Source organism: Pleurodeles waltl, chromosome 9 (assembly GCF_031143425.1).
Source record: "Pleurodeles waltl isolate 20211129_DDA chromosome 9, aPleWal1.hap1.20221129, whole genome shotgun sequence".
NCBI lineage: Eukaryota > Metazoa > Chordata > Amphibia > Caudata > Salamandridae > Pleurodeles > Pleurodeles waltl.
The window spans coordinates 741,088,409-741,106,919 of record NC_090448.1 but is presented as its reverse complement, the minus strand read 5'-3'; the positions used below and the strand labels follow the sequence as shown (position 1 = coordinate 741,106,919).

General features: G+C 45.9%; 1 protein-coding gene across 1 annotated transcript; it reads right to left on the bottom strand.

Annotated features, from left to right (window-relative positions):
• Positions 1-936: 936 nt before the first annotated feature.
• On the bottom strand, positions 937-17,701 carry C9H11orf68 (chromosome 9 C11orf68 homolog). Its single transcript, XM_069207854.1, has 2 exons — positions 17,536-17,701; positions 937-2,249 (listed from the first exon to the last, which is right to left on the bottom strand). The coding sequence occupies exon 2, from the start codon at positions 2,226-2,228 to the stop codon at positions 1,488-1,490; it is 741 nt and encodes a 246-aa protein (XP_069063955.1). The 5' UTR covers positions 2,229-2,249; positions 17,536-17,701; the 3' UTR covers positions 937-1,487.
• Positions 17,702-18,511: the final 810 nt, after the last annotated feature.

Genomic DNA, 18,511 nt, shown 5'->3' with positions numbered 1-18,511 from the left:
TAGATTCTAGTGCAACAAAGCCAAAACATTAAAATGATCAAGGCTCTAACCCTTTGGTAGATTGGATAGTGTAATTTCTCTACAAAGGGTTACACAGGTAAGATTTAATTTCTCATTATGGGGTTGTTCCACATAATTTGCCTGTAGTAATAAAATGGACACAAGTTGCTTCTACCGATCCATTTTAGATGCCCACAAACCGAACAAGCCATCTTCTTCTTGAGTGCAATCACAGATTCTAGTACAACAAAGCCAATACATTTAAATAATCATAGCTCTAACACTTTAGTAGACTGGAGAGTGTCATTTCTCTACAAAGAGTTACAAATAAGATTTAATTTCTCATTATGGGGTTGTTTCACATAATTTGCCTGTAGTAATAAAATTATGCCACAAGTTGCTTCTACTGATCCACTTTAGATGAGCCAGGACGCAGCTGCTCCTACTTTACGTTATGTGTTTAAGTTCCAATTTCTTACCTCTTCATGACCTCATAAGAGGCAGAAAGGAGACCGAAGCAGACTGAGCAGCAGGCTTCACTATGCTCTTGGCAATAGTCACACCTCACAGAAATAAATCCACCCATGGTGCCTCCAGCTAGATTACACCATTAACAGGGGAGGTTGCCGAGGGATTTCTCAAGACCAACTGAGAAAGACGTCCTGTCTGCGACTGATCGGGCTGCTGCTACGGTGTTGCTGCTTGCAGGATATTCCAAAATGCCCGAAGGGGCAGTCTGGCCTTGAATATGGGGACAATCAGCTGAAGCAAGTCAAAACAGAAGTCATCCACTCTGACATATAGGGAAAATATCACATTGTAGGCAACACAAATGTCACTATTAATAATGAAATATCAAAAGCAAGCTCTAACTTTTACGGCCACTAAAAATAAAAAAAATGTAACTCTGAAATAAGCATGCAAGGAACCGAAGACTTTAAACGCTTCCTGAGACTTTGTATTGTGTGCTAAAGTTCAAGTCATTACAACTGCCAAAATACACATTTCATTCACTTCTTTCTGAATAGCATGGCAGGGTTAAGATGTGAAAAAGTAGAAAGATGTGCACAGTTGCGGTTTGAAGAGATACACAAATCTAAGTTCTCATATGTTAATTTTAGGAAGCACAGAGAAACATAACAAAGCTGCACGACTACAAACCATGGTAGAAGGCACATATTAGTTGGAGCTACCTATTAGGTTAAAAAAGAAAGTGAGGTTTTTTTGCTCTACGTGAAGATCCAACTGCTGAAATACATCTTTCCTGTGTGCGTTAATAAAATGCAGTATCATTTCAGTATCAAGGAAATTATTTCATGTTTGTGCAGCAAAACTGCTGACGAGAAACTGAAAATGTCACAGCTCGCATGTTCAGCACACTAATAGGTAAATGATATTTCCAAAAATAAAATAAAATTAATTAATAATGAGCCTAACTTGTGTCTGTTTTGTCCAGTATACAAGTACCAATTTCCTTCTCTCAGCTCCTAGGAGACTTCAGTGTTGCTCACTTTGTTTATGATTCGGGAGCGCCGAGGAATGCACTCCAGATCATATTTGCTTTCATAGATGGTGGGGCAGAGTCTCCAGCGGTTGTTGCGGTAGATGCCAAGATAGGTGTACACATCAGGCTTGTATGAAATGGGGCACTTGATGCCGGCACTGCGAATGGCAGCATCCACATCCATCACACTTTCCTCATCCGTGAAGTCCTCATTATAGACACAGATCACATGCCTGCGGTCCGAGTTGGGCATAAAGGGGCTGACTTTGGCCACGCTAATCCTGCCGTCAACAACTAAGGTGGCAATGCCGCGCCAGGCATGATCAATCTTAAAGCCAGTGTCCAGGTGAATCAGCCACTTGCCAGTCAGTACCTTGTGGTTCAGTGCCAGTTCCTTGATAGTGTCGAAGGTGACTTCGCGGCCACTGGTCTGTAAACGCTCCCAGTCTTCCTGCAACTCCAACACATGTCCGGCTTCATGCCAGTAGTTTGGCCCATAGACTGCGATCCAACCCACAGCCTCCATGCTACGCTCAGGATCACCATACCTCAGTACCCGTGATGGGCGGTTTGTTTCCAGCCAGTCCTCAAATTCCGCTCTGGGGGTTTTCCTGGCATCAAATGTTAGCCAGGGATCCATGTCAGCAGCCAAGGATTCGGCTGCATAATCGTCCGCTGAGAAATTGACCTTTTTACTCATCTCTTCCTCCTCACAGTCACCCATTTTCAATGCCGTCCGATTACTCTGCAGAAAAAATATAAACAAATAATTTAATTACACAAATTAACAAAGTCAAAGCTTCTCGGAATTTCAAGTTGTGCCCTGACTTTTGGCATTCTAAAAATAATATTTGTTCTTATACAAGCTACATTATGATTCGGTTGATACAACATATGTTGGATGTTAGGACATTAGTGTTAGTGAGGGGAACAAAGCAGGAAAGAAAATTGGATTAATCATACTGTCTAGTGAAGAAGGAGGAGTGAAGTACCTTGTGATTCCACCTGAGGTCATAGAGGTGATAGTGCAACACAGCCATTCAAGGAAACGGGTAATTTGCAAAAAGAAACATAAAAATGTGCAATAATGTGATAATTCATCTAATAGGTTGAGAAATTAAATTTAGACTGAAAGGAGTGAAAAATGCAGTCCTGGAGAGTGTGGCCCCAGACTGATAGAATTAATCAGTTAACCAATTATATGAGGTAGGAGTGTCTAAAGGAGAAGCAAATAGGACGTGGTGTCTTTATAAAAGGAGATGGAGAGGTGGAAATATAACAAAGTGCATCGCAGCAAGAAATGGGAGAGCATGTGGGCCTTGACATTACCAGGTCGGAGCTACAACCTAACTACAGCTCACCAAACTGGTGCTTGTCGATCTTTGAGGGTGTGAAAGGGGTTTGGTACATGAACCTCTAATCACATTTTGGCTTCCTTCAGCTTGGCAAGAGTGGGTGGAATCAGGACCCTTTAAATTGTGTGTAGTTTCTGCTCATGTTACCAGCCCTGCATGCTACTCCACATCATTCCTCCTTTATGGGGTTTATTTGCTCAGCGGCAGACAGTACACAATAAATACAATTGTGCATGGTTACTACTTTTGCTAAAAATTCCCATTGTTGCCCTTTTAGAATTGTTTTTATCACTCAACAGCCTCTCTGCTGAGGCATATTGCTTTATGGATTACTGGGCCTTCTTTGTTTACCACCCTTTTTTGGTGCATGGGCACACAACATCCCACTGCCCCTGTGGCTAAACTGGTTAATCCTTATAACGGGAACACCTATTTATCATATACACTCACTCATCATACTGCCAGGCATTGCGTCCCTTTACACAATAACTGCACTTCATCACGCATGACATGACAACACTTCCCAAATAGGCTCAAAACAGAAACACACAAACATATTGAGTCTGTTGAAACGACATGTTGAAATCATCGCTGAGTACTTCAATGCAACTAACAAAACAACACTCCCATGAATGCACTCATTAACACTGATAAAACAAATATACTGCGAGCAGTGATCATTGATATCATTATGGTGAACCAATAAAGCGTTTAGAATGCATAAAACTTGTGTCTGCGTACTTTTTATACCATCAAACTGCACTTATAAAAACAGCCGCAAGAGCACGTGACACTGTAATGACATTCCATTGCAACCACACACTTGGCGCCTAGAGAGCGCTTTAAATACTGCCTTTAACCACCTTTCGGCCTTTCTGGCCACAACAATTGCAAACATACACATAGCCTTTAGAGGGTGCAGCATTACCGTACAGTACTGTAGAGCAAGGGCTCCAGTCTTGGGAGTGCTTAAAAAATAAGAGAAAAATCATGGGGCGTTATATTTCTAGAGTCCTACACAATTTAGGGGGAAAGGCTGCATCCCCCCGAGTTCGTTGGTGGTAACCCCGTAGTACTGGGGCCACCACAAGGGGAAAAAAAGTCAGACCCCGCTGGGCATTATGGGGCGCTCCTTTTGGAGCAGGAGCATTATAGTATCAGCTCTCCCGCTGAGCCAGGAGATCAGTTATCCTTTTTATTTTGTTTCTTTGTTTTTATGGGGTGGCTAGTCCCACCCGGACACACAGCACTTTTGTTCATGTTGGGGGGCAGCCCAGAGAGTCCACCCCACTACCGGCTCCCCACTGAACAGTACTCTCCTGACTGCACACTCGTGCTGATTGGGAGCTGGCAAGGTCTCTCTGCCTGCCCACTCCTGCAGGCAGGCCCTGGAGTCCCTGGCAGCATTCCGCTCCCCCAGACAGGGGAGCATGGTGAGCTGTCTATGGCTGATTGGGGCAGGAAGGGGGGTGTTCCCTGTGCCAGTGCTTCTTCTGACCTTGGCTTCTGGGCGCAGAAAGGTCAAGGGCTTTCCTTCAACTGGTCCTCAGGGGATGTACGGAGGCCAGCCTCACTGGACCTTGGGGACACCCACTGGTCCTGGGGTCAACTGGGCAGAGTCCTTAGTCCTGAGTGAGGTCGGGGGCTTCTCCTTCCAGTTCTCCATGGCGATCCCCGGCTACAGCAGCAAAGTGTAGAAATATCCACAGGCAAGGCAGAGTCTACCCTTGGTACAAGTTTTTTTTTTAAGGGGACAGGAAGGTTCCAGATGTCAGGCAACCCTGGTAAATCTTAAGGTGCCACGTCACCATCCGGGAGTCACTGATCACTTCGGCACCTGGGGTCTCAGCTGCATCCTTTGCTGACATTACTGCCAGTGCCTTGAACACAAAAAGCTCAAAGCGAGCCCCATCCTGGATTGGTTCCAGGGTTCTGGGCACTCTCCTTTGTTCTGTAGGCTTGGGCAGGCCCATCCCTGGTACAGTGGGACAGCTAAGTGATTGATATAGATCATATCGCCCCACCCCTTTCCTCCTCAGGAGCTGAGAGAAGTACTGTTAATTGCTCCTTTTGTGTGGGGCGGCCTTTGCTGCTGGAGAAGTCAATTCTCTCCCTTTGTATATAATAGTGTCACTTTAGACAAAACAGTAAATCACACTGACTTTCTATATCCGTGTACTATAACTTTATAAGGCCTATCCCAGGTGAATATCTAACCCTTCAGAGTTCCCATTGTGCCAGGCTACCTATGTGCAGTTACCAGGCTGTACACAACAGTAGTCTCCCATGCACAGCCCACACGCGTGTTGATGTGTAACCAGCCAAGAGCCCCTTATCCCTTGCTAAATTGCAGACGCCTTATATTTAAAGGGGGACACTGGTGTTACACATGCACAGGTCATCTGCTATGTGATTAGCGTGGGTGAGTCACCGGTAGTAAGACTCGCCCACATTGAGTCCAGAACCAGGTGATCAAAAAAACAAAAAATCTGGGCGTACTGAATGGGCAGAATCCAGTTGCAACATTATCCTTGACTGCAAACCCACCATCATTGTCAGTGCCAAATCCCTCTGAGTCATTCTCAATAAACACTCAAGCTTTACAGTTTGTGTTGATGGAAATCAACACTGTAGCCAATCCACCTTTTCTGCATGGGGACCCACGTTTTTCACCTTTTTCTGGAGCCTATTTTTGCTGGTGGTTGAACTCTGTGCACATTACTCCTACTAACAGCAAAACAGCAGCAACGTGCCTATGGTGCCCCCTTTTAAATATGGTTAAATCTGCTTATCCATGATTCACAGTTAACTTTTCTATACATCCCTAGTATAGGGTGAAAGAAATGCATCCAGGAACTGGAAATTAAATACCACCTGTGGACTACAGAACCTACGGTGTAAACATGTAAAATATTGCTTCAAGCCTACCATGTGTCACCTGACCACAGCAGCATAGAGAGCCTGCTGACAAACCTGTCAAAATAAGCCTTTTGAAAGGCCAGAAACCCTGCTTTAAAACATTACAAGGTCAACTCTTAGTGCACTTCGTTGCCCACAAGGTAGGGTGCCTAATGTTCAAAAGTAGAGCATGTGCAAAAGTAAAGTTACCATATTCCTCCAGTGCCTAGAATCCATAAGCTATTTTCACTGGCAGGGCTGGATTCTAGAAAATGTCAAAGTACAGATTATAAACTTTACCTTGAAACTTTGCACACGAAACAGATAAAACAGCCATTTGATTACTATTTTTCATATTTATTAAATGTTCAATTTGTTGATGGTGTTAGATTTTTAATAAATATTTAGGAAAAGTAACTTTTAGAAAATTGCCTTTTTTCTGCATAACCCTTTTGGATTCTAATTTTCATTTGTCTGCCAGCAGTTGGCCAGCAAGCATGTGAGGTTAATGAGGTATTAAAACTGCTCCAAGGACAGACAAATGGCTTAGACCTGTTGACACAATGGACTGGGTGTGGGGCATTTGATAGTTCTCACCCCAAGAAGGGCAGTTAGGGTGGGCAGCAGGACTGGGTTTCCCAGCCTGAATTTTAGGAGATGCACTGGGGAATTGTTCACGGTAAAGCAAACATGATGTGTAGCAAAAGTCAGGAGAGTTATCCCAGGAAACTTATTTTCAATGGATTAGTGAGTGTTCAGCAGTCGCCCCACCCACAGGATAGAGCAAACCATAAATCAGACAACCCAAGGAACCCTCCTCAGAACACTTTCTGAATCCACGAATGATGATAAAAGGACTGGACAGGCAGTCTGTGACCTGAGAGGAGCCCTCACGGACTGGATGTGAATGAATGATTGAGTTTACTGTTTAAGTTTACATAAAACTATATACAATATTACGATACACAGATAAAATCCATGTACAATAATTACTTGATCAAAATAACATTACGACAAGGTGAAGAGCACTAAAGTTTCTTGTCCAGTGTAACACTCAGATATTTGTATTTCTGGACTTCTAATTTAATGTTGCTTTGGCCAGATAAAACAAAAGCTCTTTCTATCAAAGGACATTACCTTGGTGTTATTAATTGTGAGAAGGGAGTTCTGACCATATAATCCACCCAGATTTTTTCGCTTTTTGATCACCTGGTTTTTGACCTTTCACTGTAGGGGGAGCCTCATAATATGTTACTCACTCACAGTAAACTCATGGTAAAATGGACTATGCGTGTTTACTACTAGTATCTGCCTTTTGAGACAAGGCCACTGCAACACAGCAAGGATAAGACGCACTTGGATGGTTACACGTGAAAACAGGTGCACACATGTGAAGGCTGCACATGGGAGGGTCCTGTTATGAGCAGCCCAAGAACTGGGCACAGGTAGCCTGGTGCAGAAACAACTGTATAGACCTGGCACAGGCCTTATAATGGGGGTGTACAAATGTAGAGAAAGTCAGTGTGCTTTACAGTCTTGACTGCAGCAACTATTATACTCCTATGGTAGAGGATGCCTTACGGCGCAGCTTCAGTTCCCTGGGGTCGACAGACTCCAGAGTCTCATCAATGTACACTGTAATCTGTGTGAAAAGAACAGTTCTGCGAAGTACAAAAGTCTATCTGTACAGCTTATGGGGATCTCCTGGAACCCCAATACCCTGGGTACCTCAGTACCATATACTAGGGAATTATAAGGGTGTTCCAGCATGCCAATGTGAATTGGTGAAATTGGTCACTAGCCTGTTAGTGACAATTTAGAAAGCAGAGAGAGCATAACCACTGAGGTTCTGATTAGCAGAGCCTCAGTGAGACAGTTAGTCATCACACAGGGAACACATACAGGGCACACTTATGAGCACTGGGGCCCTGGCTGGCAGGGTCCCAGTGAATATACACTAAAACAACTTATATACAGTGAAATATGGGGGTAACATGCCAGGCAAGATGGTACTTTCCTACAATGGGTCATCCAGGAATGTCATATTTCTCTGACTCAGCTCAGTATCAGAGCCCAGGTCTTTTGTAGCCCTGCTAGGCTTGGATAATTAATGTTCTCCCCAGTTGCAGGAACAAAGGCTTCACCCATCAAAGGAAGCAATTAACAGTGCCTAAGTCAGCTCTGTAGGGGATTGGGTGAATTGCTCTGCATCAATCAGCCAGCTGTCATCTTGTGCCAGTAAGAGGGCCTGCCCCAGGCCACTCAAAGGAGGGAGTCTAGACCTCTGTGGCTAAACCAGAGGAGTGGGCTCCTTTGGAGATTTGCCAGGGGAAGGCTCTGGTAGTGATGACAGCGAGGGGCGGAGCTGAGTCCCCCAGAGAATATGTGGCAAGTAGCTCCTGGGTGACGCTATCTGAGCTATCCCAGGAAACTGTGCAGGGAGGTTGGGACAAGGATGGCGAGGTGATGTCGTAAACCAGGGTAGGCCAGCGCACAGCCCTGCTGGATAGTCCTGCCCAAACTTAAATGCTCCTGCGCAGGGGATGGATTGCTCTCTTGGGTGGTTTTTCTGCAGAACCCTGGGACTGGAGGCTGGTGCCACAGTTGGAAGGAAGATCCCCAACTGCCATCTGGATTAAGGACTCTGCCTCTGATTGACTCCGGGACCAGTGAGGCACGACCCAGGACCAGGTAAGCTAGTTCCCTTACACGCCCTGAAGGACAGTTGGGGGAAAGACTGGGCTCTGCGCAAGGAGAAGGAGAAGCCCAGATGAAAACATGCTGAGAGGCTGGAGCGTGGAGCCAGTGGAATTTGCTCCCCACAAAGTTGTGGTTTTGAGGCCAGGAGGCCTGCTGAAAGTGCTCCAGGTGACTAGGGCTCACTGCCGGGATCCAAATGAGACCAAGATCAATTAAATCAGCCCACCTGGGCATGAGTTATCCCTGTATGAAGTACTGCGACCATTGGCAGAGCCGGCGATGAAGCATGTGGGGCTCTGCTGCTGTTTACACTCTTGCCTCCCTGGTGGACCAGGACCTGAAGGCTGCCCCCAGAACAGGAAAAATGTTAGGAAGTGGTCTCGCGCTTTCCCTGTACAGAGGAGGAATGCCGGGGAGTGCTGTTGCACCCCCACGTTATGCAGAAGGGGCCCAGGACCCCATTCCTGGGCCCATGAGGAAGTGCTATCCTATCTCTTCACGATTTCAGGAAGGGGACCCTGGACCCCATCCCTTGGCCTCTAGAACATGGAGTCGAGTGCTGTTGCACTCCTTCCGCGTCACTGTGTCCCGAATGTGGAGGAGGAGGAGGAAGAGGGAGTGCCACTGCACTCCCCCGAGCCACAGCATCACACAAGCAGCCCACCCTGCCTGATGGAGAGGGCGGACCAGGAAGAACTGCCGTCTCCCAAGGCTGCACACAGGAGTGCAGTCTACATCGGGCAGGCTGCTTGGGACACCACATAGTGTGCCACCCCATCAAAAGAGGCATGGTGTGAGGCTGCTGAAGCAGAAACATGCGGTGAGATGCTGCTTTAAAAAAGGATGCCAGAAACACACACACACAAAAAAAAGAAACCAAAGGAAACTCTTTAGCTCCTGTACTTAAGGCAATCTGCCAGTATCCCAAGATCACATCAAATTTGCTTAGGAATTTGGCAGCCCCCAACCTATCAATGAGCTCATCAGCTCTAGGTATGGGGTGAGCATCAGTACTAGTGACTGCATTTAGACCTCTGTAGTCCACACAGAAAATCAATTCCTTCTTCCCACCTAGGGATTAGGTTTGGGTACCAGTACCACTGGACTGGACCAAGGACTGTCAGAGGGCTCAATTACCTTGAGCTCAAACATCTTAGCAACTTCTGCTTTGATGTTGGCCTTGATCTGGCCAGACAGCTGTCCTGCTTGTTTTTGACAGGTAAGCTGTCACCAGTGTCAATGTCATTGACACACCAATTGGTGAGTCCAGGGGTCAAGGAAAACAGACTAGCAAACTGCTCCAAAACTGGTCTGTGGTCTTTTTGTTGCTGGTCTGTCAACTTGGGAGAGAGTACCACTCCATCCACTGACCCTTCTTGCTCATTTGAGGACAGGAGGTCTGGCAGAGGTTCACTCTCCTCCTCCCTCCCTTCATCAGTGACCATCAGCATGGTCAGGTATGCCCTGTCCTGGTGGGGTTTCATTCTGTTGACATGTAGGATCCTATGAGGATTCCTGGGGGTGCCAAGGTCCACCAGGTAAGTGACCTCACCCTTTTTCTCCAAAATTAGATAGGGCCCAGTCCATTTGGCCTGAAGTGCCCTAGGAGCCACAGGCTCCAAGACCCACACCAACTGACCTGGGTGATACTCAGGCATGGAATCCTTCTGGTCATGCAGAGCTTCATGAGCTCTTGGCTGGCTTCCAGGTTGCTGCTTGCCTTCTTCATGTGTTCATCCATGCATGACCACAGACTCTGCACATAATCCAGCACATTCTCCTCGGCTTCTTTGAGAGGCTTCTCCCAAGACTCTCTCACCAAGCACAATGGGCCTCTTACAGGGTGCCCTGTCCTGGTGGGGTTTCATTCTGTTGACATGTAGGATCCTAGGAGGATTCCTGTGGGTGCCAAGGTCCACCAGGTAGGTGACCTCACCCTTTTCCTCCAAAATTAGATAGGGCCCAGTCCATTTGGCCTGAAGTGCCCTAGGAGCCACAGGCTCCAAGACCCACACCAGCTGATCTGGGTGATACTCAGGCATGGAATCCTTCTGGTCATGCAGAGCTTCATGAGCTCTTGGCTGGCTTCCAAGTTGCTGCTTGATCATGTGTTCATCCATGCATGACCGCAGGCCCAGCACATAATCCAGCACATTCTCCTCAGCTTCTTTGGGAGGCTTCTCCCAAGACTCTCTCACCAAGCACAATGGGCCTCTTACAGGGTGCCCAAACAGTAACTCAAAGGGGCTGAATTAAACCTCCTCTCTGTAGTCAAACAGAAGGCATGGGAGGGGAACATCCCAACATCTCCTGAGTTTCTCAGACAAACCCATGGACATGCCCTTCAGGGTATTATATCTTTCCACCAGACCACTGGTCTGTGTATGATAGGGGGTGGTGAATTTGTATGTAGCACTACACTCATCCCACTTTGCTTTCAAATAGGCAGACATTAAATGTGTGCCCCTATCCGAGACTACCTCCTTTGGGAATCCCACTCTGGTGAACACACCAAGTAGGGCCCTAGCCACTGTGGGAGCAGTGACTGTCCTGAGGGATTTTGCCTTAGGGTACCTGGTGGCATGGTCCACAACCACCAAAATGTACCCGTTACCTGAGGCAGTTGGTGGGTCTAGGGGACCAACAATGTAAATCCCCACCTTCTCAACGGGAGTCCCCACCACTGGTAGTGGTATCAAGGGAGCCTTTGGCTTGCCCCTTGCCTTGCCACTGGCCTGGCAGGTGACACAGGAGCTGCAAAACTCCCTGACTTTTTCTGACATTTGGGGCCAATACAAATGGTTGACCAGCCTGTTCCAGGTATTGATCTGTCCCAAATGTCCAGCTATGGGAATATCATGGCTTAACGTGAGGAGGAATTTTCTAGACTTCTGGGGGACCATCACTCTCCTGGTTGCCCCTGGTTTGGGGTCCTTTGCCTCGGTGTATAGAACTCCATCCTCCCAGTACCCCTTGTGGGTTCCACTGAGTGATTGGAGCTAGCATCCACCCCTTCTTCTTCCTCTTCTGGGCCTACTTCTTGGGCCCCAGCCCATGCTGTCAGGGATTTAATCAGGGCATGCTTCCTGAGGGCAGTGGTTGCACAACCCCCTAAGCTGGACTACTGTCAGTGTGGGTAGGCTAGCCAGATCAAGCTCCAATGTTCCCTAGTTTTGTGTCAACAAAGAACTTTTTGCAAAAATTGGAAACAACAATTTAGAAAAATCACAAAAATTCAATCATTTAAATTAATCCAAATTAAAAACAATTTTTTCACTAGGACAATTTAATGGTTTTTTAATTTGCTCTGCTTAAAACTGTAATGTGATAAAGAACACAAGTACATGATCCCACCACTGCACACCAAAAATGTTTGAAAATGGGTTATTGGTAAGGCAGGTAAGTACCTACACTTAGCAATAGGCCACTAACCTCCACATACATCCAGTTAGGTCTCAGAAAATTAAACCCAGCTCAACCCTTGGCTAGCTTGGCCACTAGCTACAAGGCTTAACTTAGGAGACAAAGCGTAAAGCATTCAAATATCACAAAACAGTAATTAAATAAAACGCAGGAAACAGTTGAAAAATCCAAAACCATTTTATAAAAATAGGAAATATTTTTATCTTTAACTTGACACCAAAATTAATAAAATCGGATAAAGGGACCCAGAGATGTACATTTTTAAAGAATTAATGCTTTTCAGTGCTTAGAGACGAATAGCACCAATCTGGTCGCACCTCGACAGGGGCAAAGTCAAAGTTTAAGGCCGACCGCGATGGAGCCCTGCTCTGCTACAGCCCGCGGGAGGCCTTGGTCAAAAGTTTACCTTAGGACTTAGTCGTTTTTCTGGAGATATTCTTCAGCGGGACCAAGTCGCCAAGTCTTCGCAGGAGCCCTCGGTGGAGATTTTTACCTTCTGACTTAGTCGTTTTTTCCAGATAAAAAACCTTCGACCGGGGCAAACCTGAATCTTGATCCAATGTCCCTGGAGCCCTCTTCGGATACACTGCCTGGGAGGTCCCGGTCAACTTCTGTTCACTTTTTCTGAGATTTTCTTCACCGGGACGAACCTGCAAGTCAGGCCGAGTCGCAGTTGAGACGAGCCTGTTAGAGTTGCTGCGTCTGGTCGGTCCCTTTATGGAGCTTTTTTTCAAAAGTTCGCCAAACTTCTGCATCTTCTTCCAGATGTTCCTCTGAGGTTCCCCCCAGTGCATGAAACACGCTGTACTAGGCCTTTCTGCTGGCATGTGAAGAGGGCCTCTCATTGCAGGCCAGCTTCAGCCCTTCGACGCCAGAGAGACCATGTGGACCCGATAGGAGAACGCAGTAGTGGCCCGTCAACAGCAGAGTGTCAGCTGCCACTGTTGAGCCCGCTACAACTGGGTTGCCGTGACACCAGCTAGCCTGAACCCTCCCCCCTAAGGTTACCAGTGGGGTCCGCTGCACCCTCGGAGGACAAAAAACGGCATTAGGACCCCTCTAGCCACTGTAATGCGCCCACCACCCCAGAGCCACAAGTAGTGTGGGCGCGATTTGAAGAGCCGGCTCTAGCACCAAGGTGATAGCGAGGAGAGGAGCCGCAGACGAGTAAGAGGACGTGCTGTTAGGGAGACACGTGCAGCCACCCCGTTGTTATTCTGTGTATTCAGTGCGCGGATGACCCAGAAAAGTGTCTACCCTACCCCGTTGTCAGTGGCTGCTTTTCCTGCCCCCACTCACCCTCACCCCCTTCCCCCCCCCCCCCTTAAAACACCACCATCGACTTTACCCAATACTCATTTCCCTGGCCGGACGGCCCAGCCTTGATGAAGTCACCTGTGTGAGAAACACGTGTTGGCTGTTTCTCGAAGACAACGCAAGTCTGTGGCAAACTGTGCTCACAAATAAAGACACTGTGCATCATCGACTGTGGACTTTCCTATTTTGTTCTCCACATCCTGAACCTGAACACAAGGGATACTTTTCCTCAACACGAACTTTGATCATACTATTTTGTGTGCCGTGGTCATACTGCTGTTCATACAAACCACCTTCTGTTTCTAATTTGACAGCTGAGCATACTTCGCATACAATTAGGGTCAGATTTATCAAGGGCTTGGGTCAGGGCCAAGTCACTCAAAGGGAGGTAAAGTAGTTCAAGGTTATTTAATTTCCAGCGCAAAATGTATTCTGCACCAGAAAGGTGCTCTTTTCTTAGTGCAATCCTCCCTTTGCACCAAGGGGAGTTACTTGCATGTAACTTGGTTGGATGAGCACAAGCTTCCATAGTTTTTGATACAAAGTCAAACCTGCTAAGATATCCAGACTGGGATTTGCGTAAAAAAATAGTACCTCCTTGAAGCAGGCGTTAACATGAACAAATGTTTTCATTTCTACAAATCCTCCACAGATTCCATGTGTTTTGCACCGTATGGCACACATACAGTGTGTGGAATGTTTAAAAATAGTCTAAGCATATGATTTTGAACTGGAAGAGTATGCTTCCTGTACAAATGCTATTATAGACAGCATGCGCACAACTCTACAGCATGGTGTAAGGGTGCCTGTGGCACTAGGCACCTAGCTTGTGCACCAGTGCAGGGTTAGTGAGCAGCAGCAGGCTATTTTAAATTAAAATGGCTTTGTGATACATTCTCTCACTTGCACAATGCAGCACAAAAACTTTGGTTACCACGCAGTTGTCCTAAAAAAAAAAAAATAATAATAATTCTGCACCCTATTGTGTATGCCTTGCCTGCCCAGCCTTAATCCTCACATTCTTGGGCAGTTTGTGGCAATTACATGGAAGAATCTTTCTGTGCTATTTTACTTGCCTTTCTTCACTTCATATCTTCTACATTAACCCTCCCTCTTAGCCTATCTCTGTTTGCCTTCATTCTAGCTCAGCTTTCTCTCTTTTACCACTACCCGACTCACCTCTCTCTCAATATACCAAATATTCCTCACTAGAGTTAATCTCCCTCTACCGTCTCTAATGACCTTGCTTCTTGTCACTGTGTCCACAAATATATCTGACTCTTAATCCCCTCTCTCTCAGCTCGCTTTCTCATCCATCTCTCTGTACCAAACTGCTCTTTTCCCATTTGACCTCCCTGTATCTCCCCTCCATCTACTTCACTTCTCAAACAACCTCATCTCCGTCTGCCCCTCATGTATGTCTCTCTCCGTGTCCCTATTGCTTATCTCTCTCTACATTTCTAAGAGCCCTTCTCTTTCCCTCACCACTCCCCCACTTGCGTCTATATCTCATTTCTCTACCTCATATCTACTTCACTGCCCCACTGCTCTCTTGCCACATCTCACAATTTACTTCACTGTTAGTTCACTAAGTCACCTTTCTACCGCCCCTTTCTTTTGTTCCTCTTATGTTTCCTTTCCATCACCTCTCTAAATATATTACTCATTTCTGGCTATCTCTATTTATCTAATCATTTTTCTCTATATTCAGCCCATCTCCCTGGACCTCCTTCTCCATTTTCATTTTACCCACCCCCGCCCCCATCCCTTCCACCTCGACCTCTTTCTTCACAGTCCTCTCTACTCACCATCTCTTCCTCGAGCACCTCTTCACCTCTGTATAAATCTCATCTCTCCTACTCTATTTCATGTATGTCTCTCAACTTCCTCTTTTCACTCTTCACCAAATTTCTCTTTATAATCTTCACCCCTTTCTTCCTTCTCCACTACTGTCTGTACTTGGAAAGTTTTTTTCTGTACCTCTTCTTACTTGCCTCTGTACTTTGCATCTCTTTACTTTTTCCTCCTCTCTACCTCTTGTTGTCTTTATTACTCGAATCCATCTCTTTTTCTACATTACCACTATTGCTACCGTCCTGCTTGTAGTACTGGACTCCTTTAACCTCCCTACATTTCCTTCTCTCTATCTACTGCACCGCCTCACTCTAAAATGTTACCCCTATCATTCTTTCTCTACCTAAATCTTACTTTTTCTATCCTTCTCTTTCCTTCTAGCCGCCTCGTTTCTCTGTTTACTTTACTTATCTCACTAACCTCACTTATCTTTCTATATCATTTCTAGTCCTTTCCTAATCTACTTCAAGTATCTCGATATACAGTTCTCTTTAGGTCTCTGTCCATCTCCTGTATCCTGCCCCATCCCAGTTCTCTTACTCAGCATGGTCACAGGTAACTATCTAGCCTGAGAGGTGAATACATATAAAGGGTAGAGAAGTGACAAGGAAGTGGAAGAGAAATTAGGAGAAAGCTGTTAAGAGTTTTAATGGGATGGTGATAATACTTTGAGCAATGCTTTGATTTTCATTGTTGTAGCAAGAGCACCAGGAGTGAAGGGGTTATTTATGTGATTACAAATATCCATCGACCGAAGCTACAATTTTAAGTGATATGTGCATAAGCCTTATTTTAATATTATTCACCAGTCCACTTAACATCTAACAAGTCACCGCTTAGCATGTTTTCCTAAAATGGGAGTAACAAGCTGTTTATACACTAAATTCTATTGAATATTATACTGTTGCAAGTAAATAAAATCTGTAGGCAAAGTTTGTTTTTGTTTTTCATTAGAAAAAAAAAAGCTTTCTCCAGGTTTGTGCATGATTTCTTTTTGTACTATTTGGCTGGCAGATATCCGGAAGCTTGAAATTTCATATGTTGTGGCCCCACAAATTCTTAAGATATCAATGAGGGACTTTGGGGTTCACCCTGACAAGTTAGTGTCATTATACCTTGAAGTAGCAACTGCTTACTCCAAATAATAATCCATATTCTTTCAAACACTATGGCCAGAAATGCAAGCTTTCAACTGTGTTTGCTCTAGAGGATTTGCAGTTTCATACCTGAACAATATCTTAAGAATCTTGTCCAATCACTGATGCTATCTAGGATTCATTATTGCAACCCTTTCCTGACCGGACTTCCCTTGAATCTGTGGTCCATGCTGCAGCGTGCTTCATTTCTGCTGTTAAAAGGCATCTCCACACCACACCAGTACGTCTAACTCTCCAACTGCTTCCCATTTAAGCTGTATCTATATATGAAATGTCCTTCATCGCTCATAAAGCCCTACACACCTCTACTCCACTATACCTAGCATCCAAGCTAATATATCTGGCGTGTTCTTGTTCACACGCAATCCCGGCACACTGCTTCTTGACCCACTCACTTTCAGAGAGGAACATATACTTATGCAGCCCTATTGGGTATTGTGTTCAGACTCTGAATTCTGCCGCCAGGCCTATTAACTACTGCTTAGTTGCCTACATTCAATGCCGAACTAAAAGCCCTTCTCCAAAGAAACTTCTAATTAGGCCCTCTTATTTTGCGCCTTCGTCGGCCAGATCCCTTCTGGTCTGCTTCTACGTGACACTTTGAATTTGTGGCTGAAGGCTTGAAACGGACTCAAATTACCTACGTTCTTACCGTTCCTCTTACTTCCTGTTTCTCTGCCCAGTGGCATACTGCTCCACCATGACAATGTGATTGATCTTCGCTGCCTGTTTACTTTGAGTTTTCATTATTTTTTACACGTTATTCTCGTCGAACTTGAGCAACATCCTCTGCCCTACCTATTTCACAAGATTTCCATTCTGCTTATCTTTCACCTCTTACATTATATGAAGCATGTGTAAATTTGTACTTTCCTACTCCTTTTAAAAAGCATGAGTAGATTTATATCCGTGTGTAACGTTTCAATCCTGATGTAAAACACTCCGGGCTTTACCAGTGCTCCATCAATTTGCATAAATAAATAAATAAATAACCCCTTTAAATCACGTTTTTCTCCCCCACGCCCAACGGCCCTCCCCTCCCATGAGCTCCGCTCCATTTCCACACAACACACCCTGTCGCCAGTCCTCTCCGGCAGGCTCATACCTATGACTTTAATTTTACTTATCGTGGTGTATTAATCTTCCTCTCTGTTTTGCCCGTGACTCCCCTGACGTGGCCAGCTTCCTCCTCTAATCCCAAACCCCGCATCCTCGTGTGGTGATAGTTTCCTCTGCACCAGCCACCAGGCCCGGTTTATCCTAGCCTTTCCCAAGCCATCTTCTCTCCTTGCCGCTAGGCATCTACCCTTAGGCCGTAGCTCCTCACCTCTCCGTGAGCTGCAACGCTCTTCCCCCGGACTTCGCTACCGTTGCCCGGGTGCTGTCACCGCTTCCCAACCCCACGCGCCCAACACAAGAAGGCAACTTTATGGGGAGAAAGATCTGCGTCCAGGGCAAGGAAAGGCGGGGGAGGGAGGGCAGGGCGGGGGGTGGAGGGAAAGAGTAGAAGGGGCGGGCGAGAGACATTGGAGTTAAGAGGGCTGAGCAAGGGGCAGGAAAAGCGATTAAGACAGACACAGGGCCATGATGGCGAAAATATGGCACTGGAGGACGAGGTGAGGAAAGTGGATAGGGCACAATACAGTGAAACATAAAAGACGGAATATGTCCAGAAAATCGTTGCAGATGTTCTTGGAAATGGGCTGTCTGAAATAAATGAGGGACAACTTTGTGACAGAGAGAGTAGAGTTGGGCGGGCTAGCAATTGGGTGGGCAGAATGAGGAGGCAGCCCATGGGAGGGGTTTAGGAGGGGACGTGGAGAAAAGGAAGGACTGGCGTGGACCATGAAGGCTTTATTATCACACAACAGTCGGCTTGTCGACTTTTGGTTGTAAATGGAGGACGAGGCTTACTGGTGTTGGTAAACAATGGGATAATATTAGCTGTAGATTAGGAAAATGGGCGGAAAACGTGCGAGGTCGGAAGCTACATGATTAGTTCGGTGGACGCTTTTGCGCAAATGTACCACGTCAAAGGTTATCATTAAATCCGAGCAGAAAGGCTTTTTCTTCCAAAGGCATTTTAGGTAACCTCACATTCCTAGTTTTTATCTCTCTAGGTTTTCCGCCTCCATTCACCAGACTCCGTCTTGTACTTAGCACTAGTAGAATCCTGTTTCTCAATTGTTAGGGCTCGCCTGAGACAGCACTTGCTGTCACTATTGGTTTAGAGCCTGCCTGCCATTATTCGGCATCATTGGCACTGTTGTTTACTGGCTCCTAATTGGGCAATGTCACTGTCA

Coding starts and splice junctions, on each gene's coding strand:
- C9H11orf68 (XM_069207854.1), bottom strand. CDS start 2,228: ATGGGTGACTGTGAGGAGGAAGAGATGAGTAAAAAGGTCAATTTCTCA.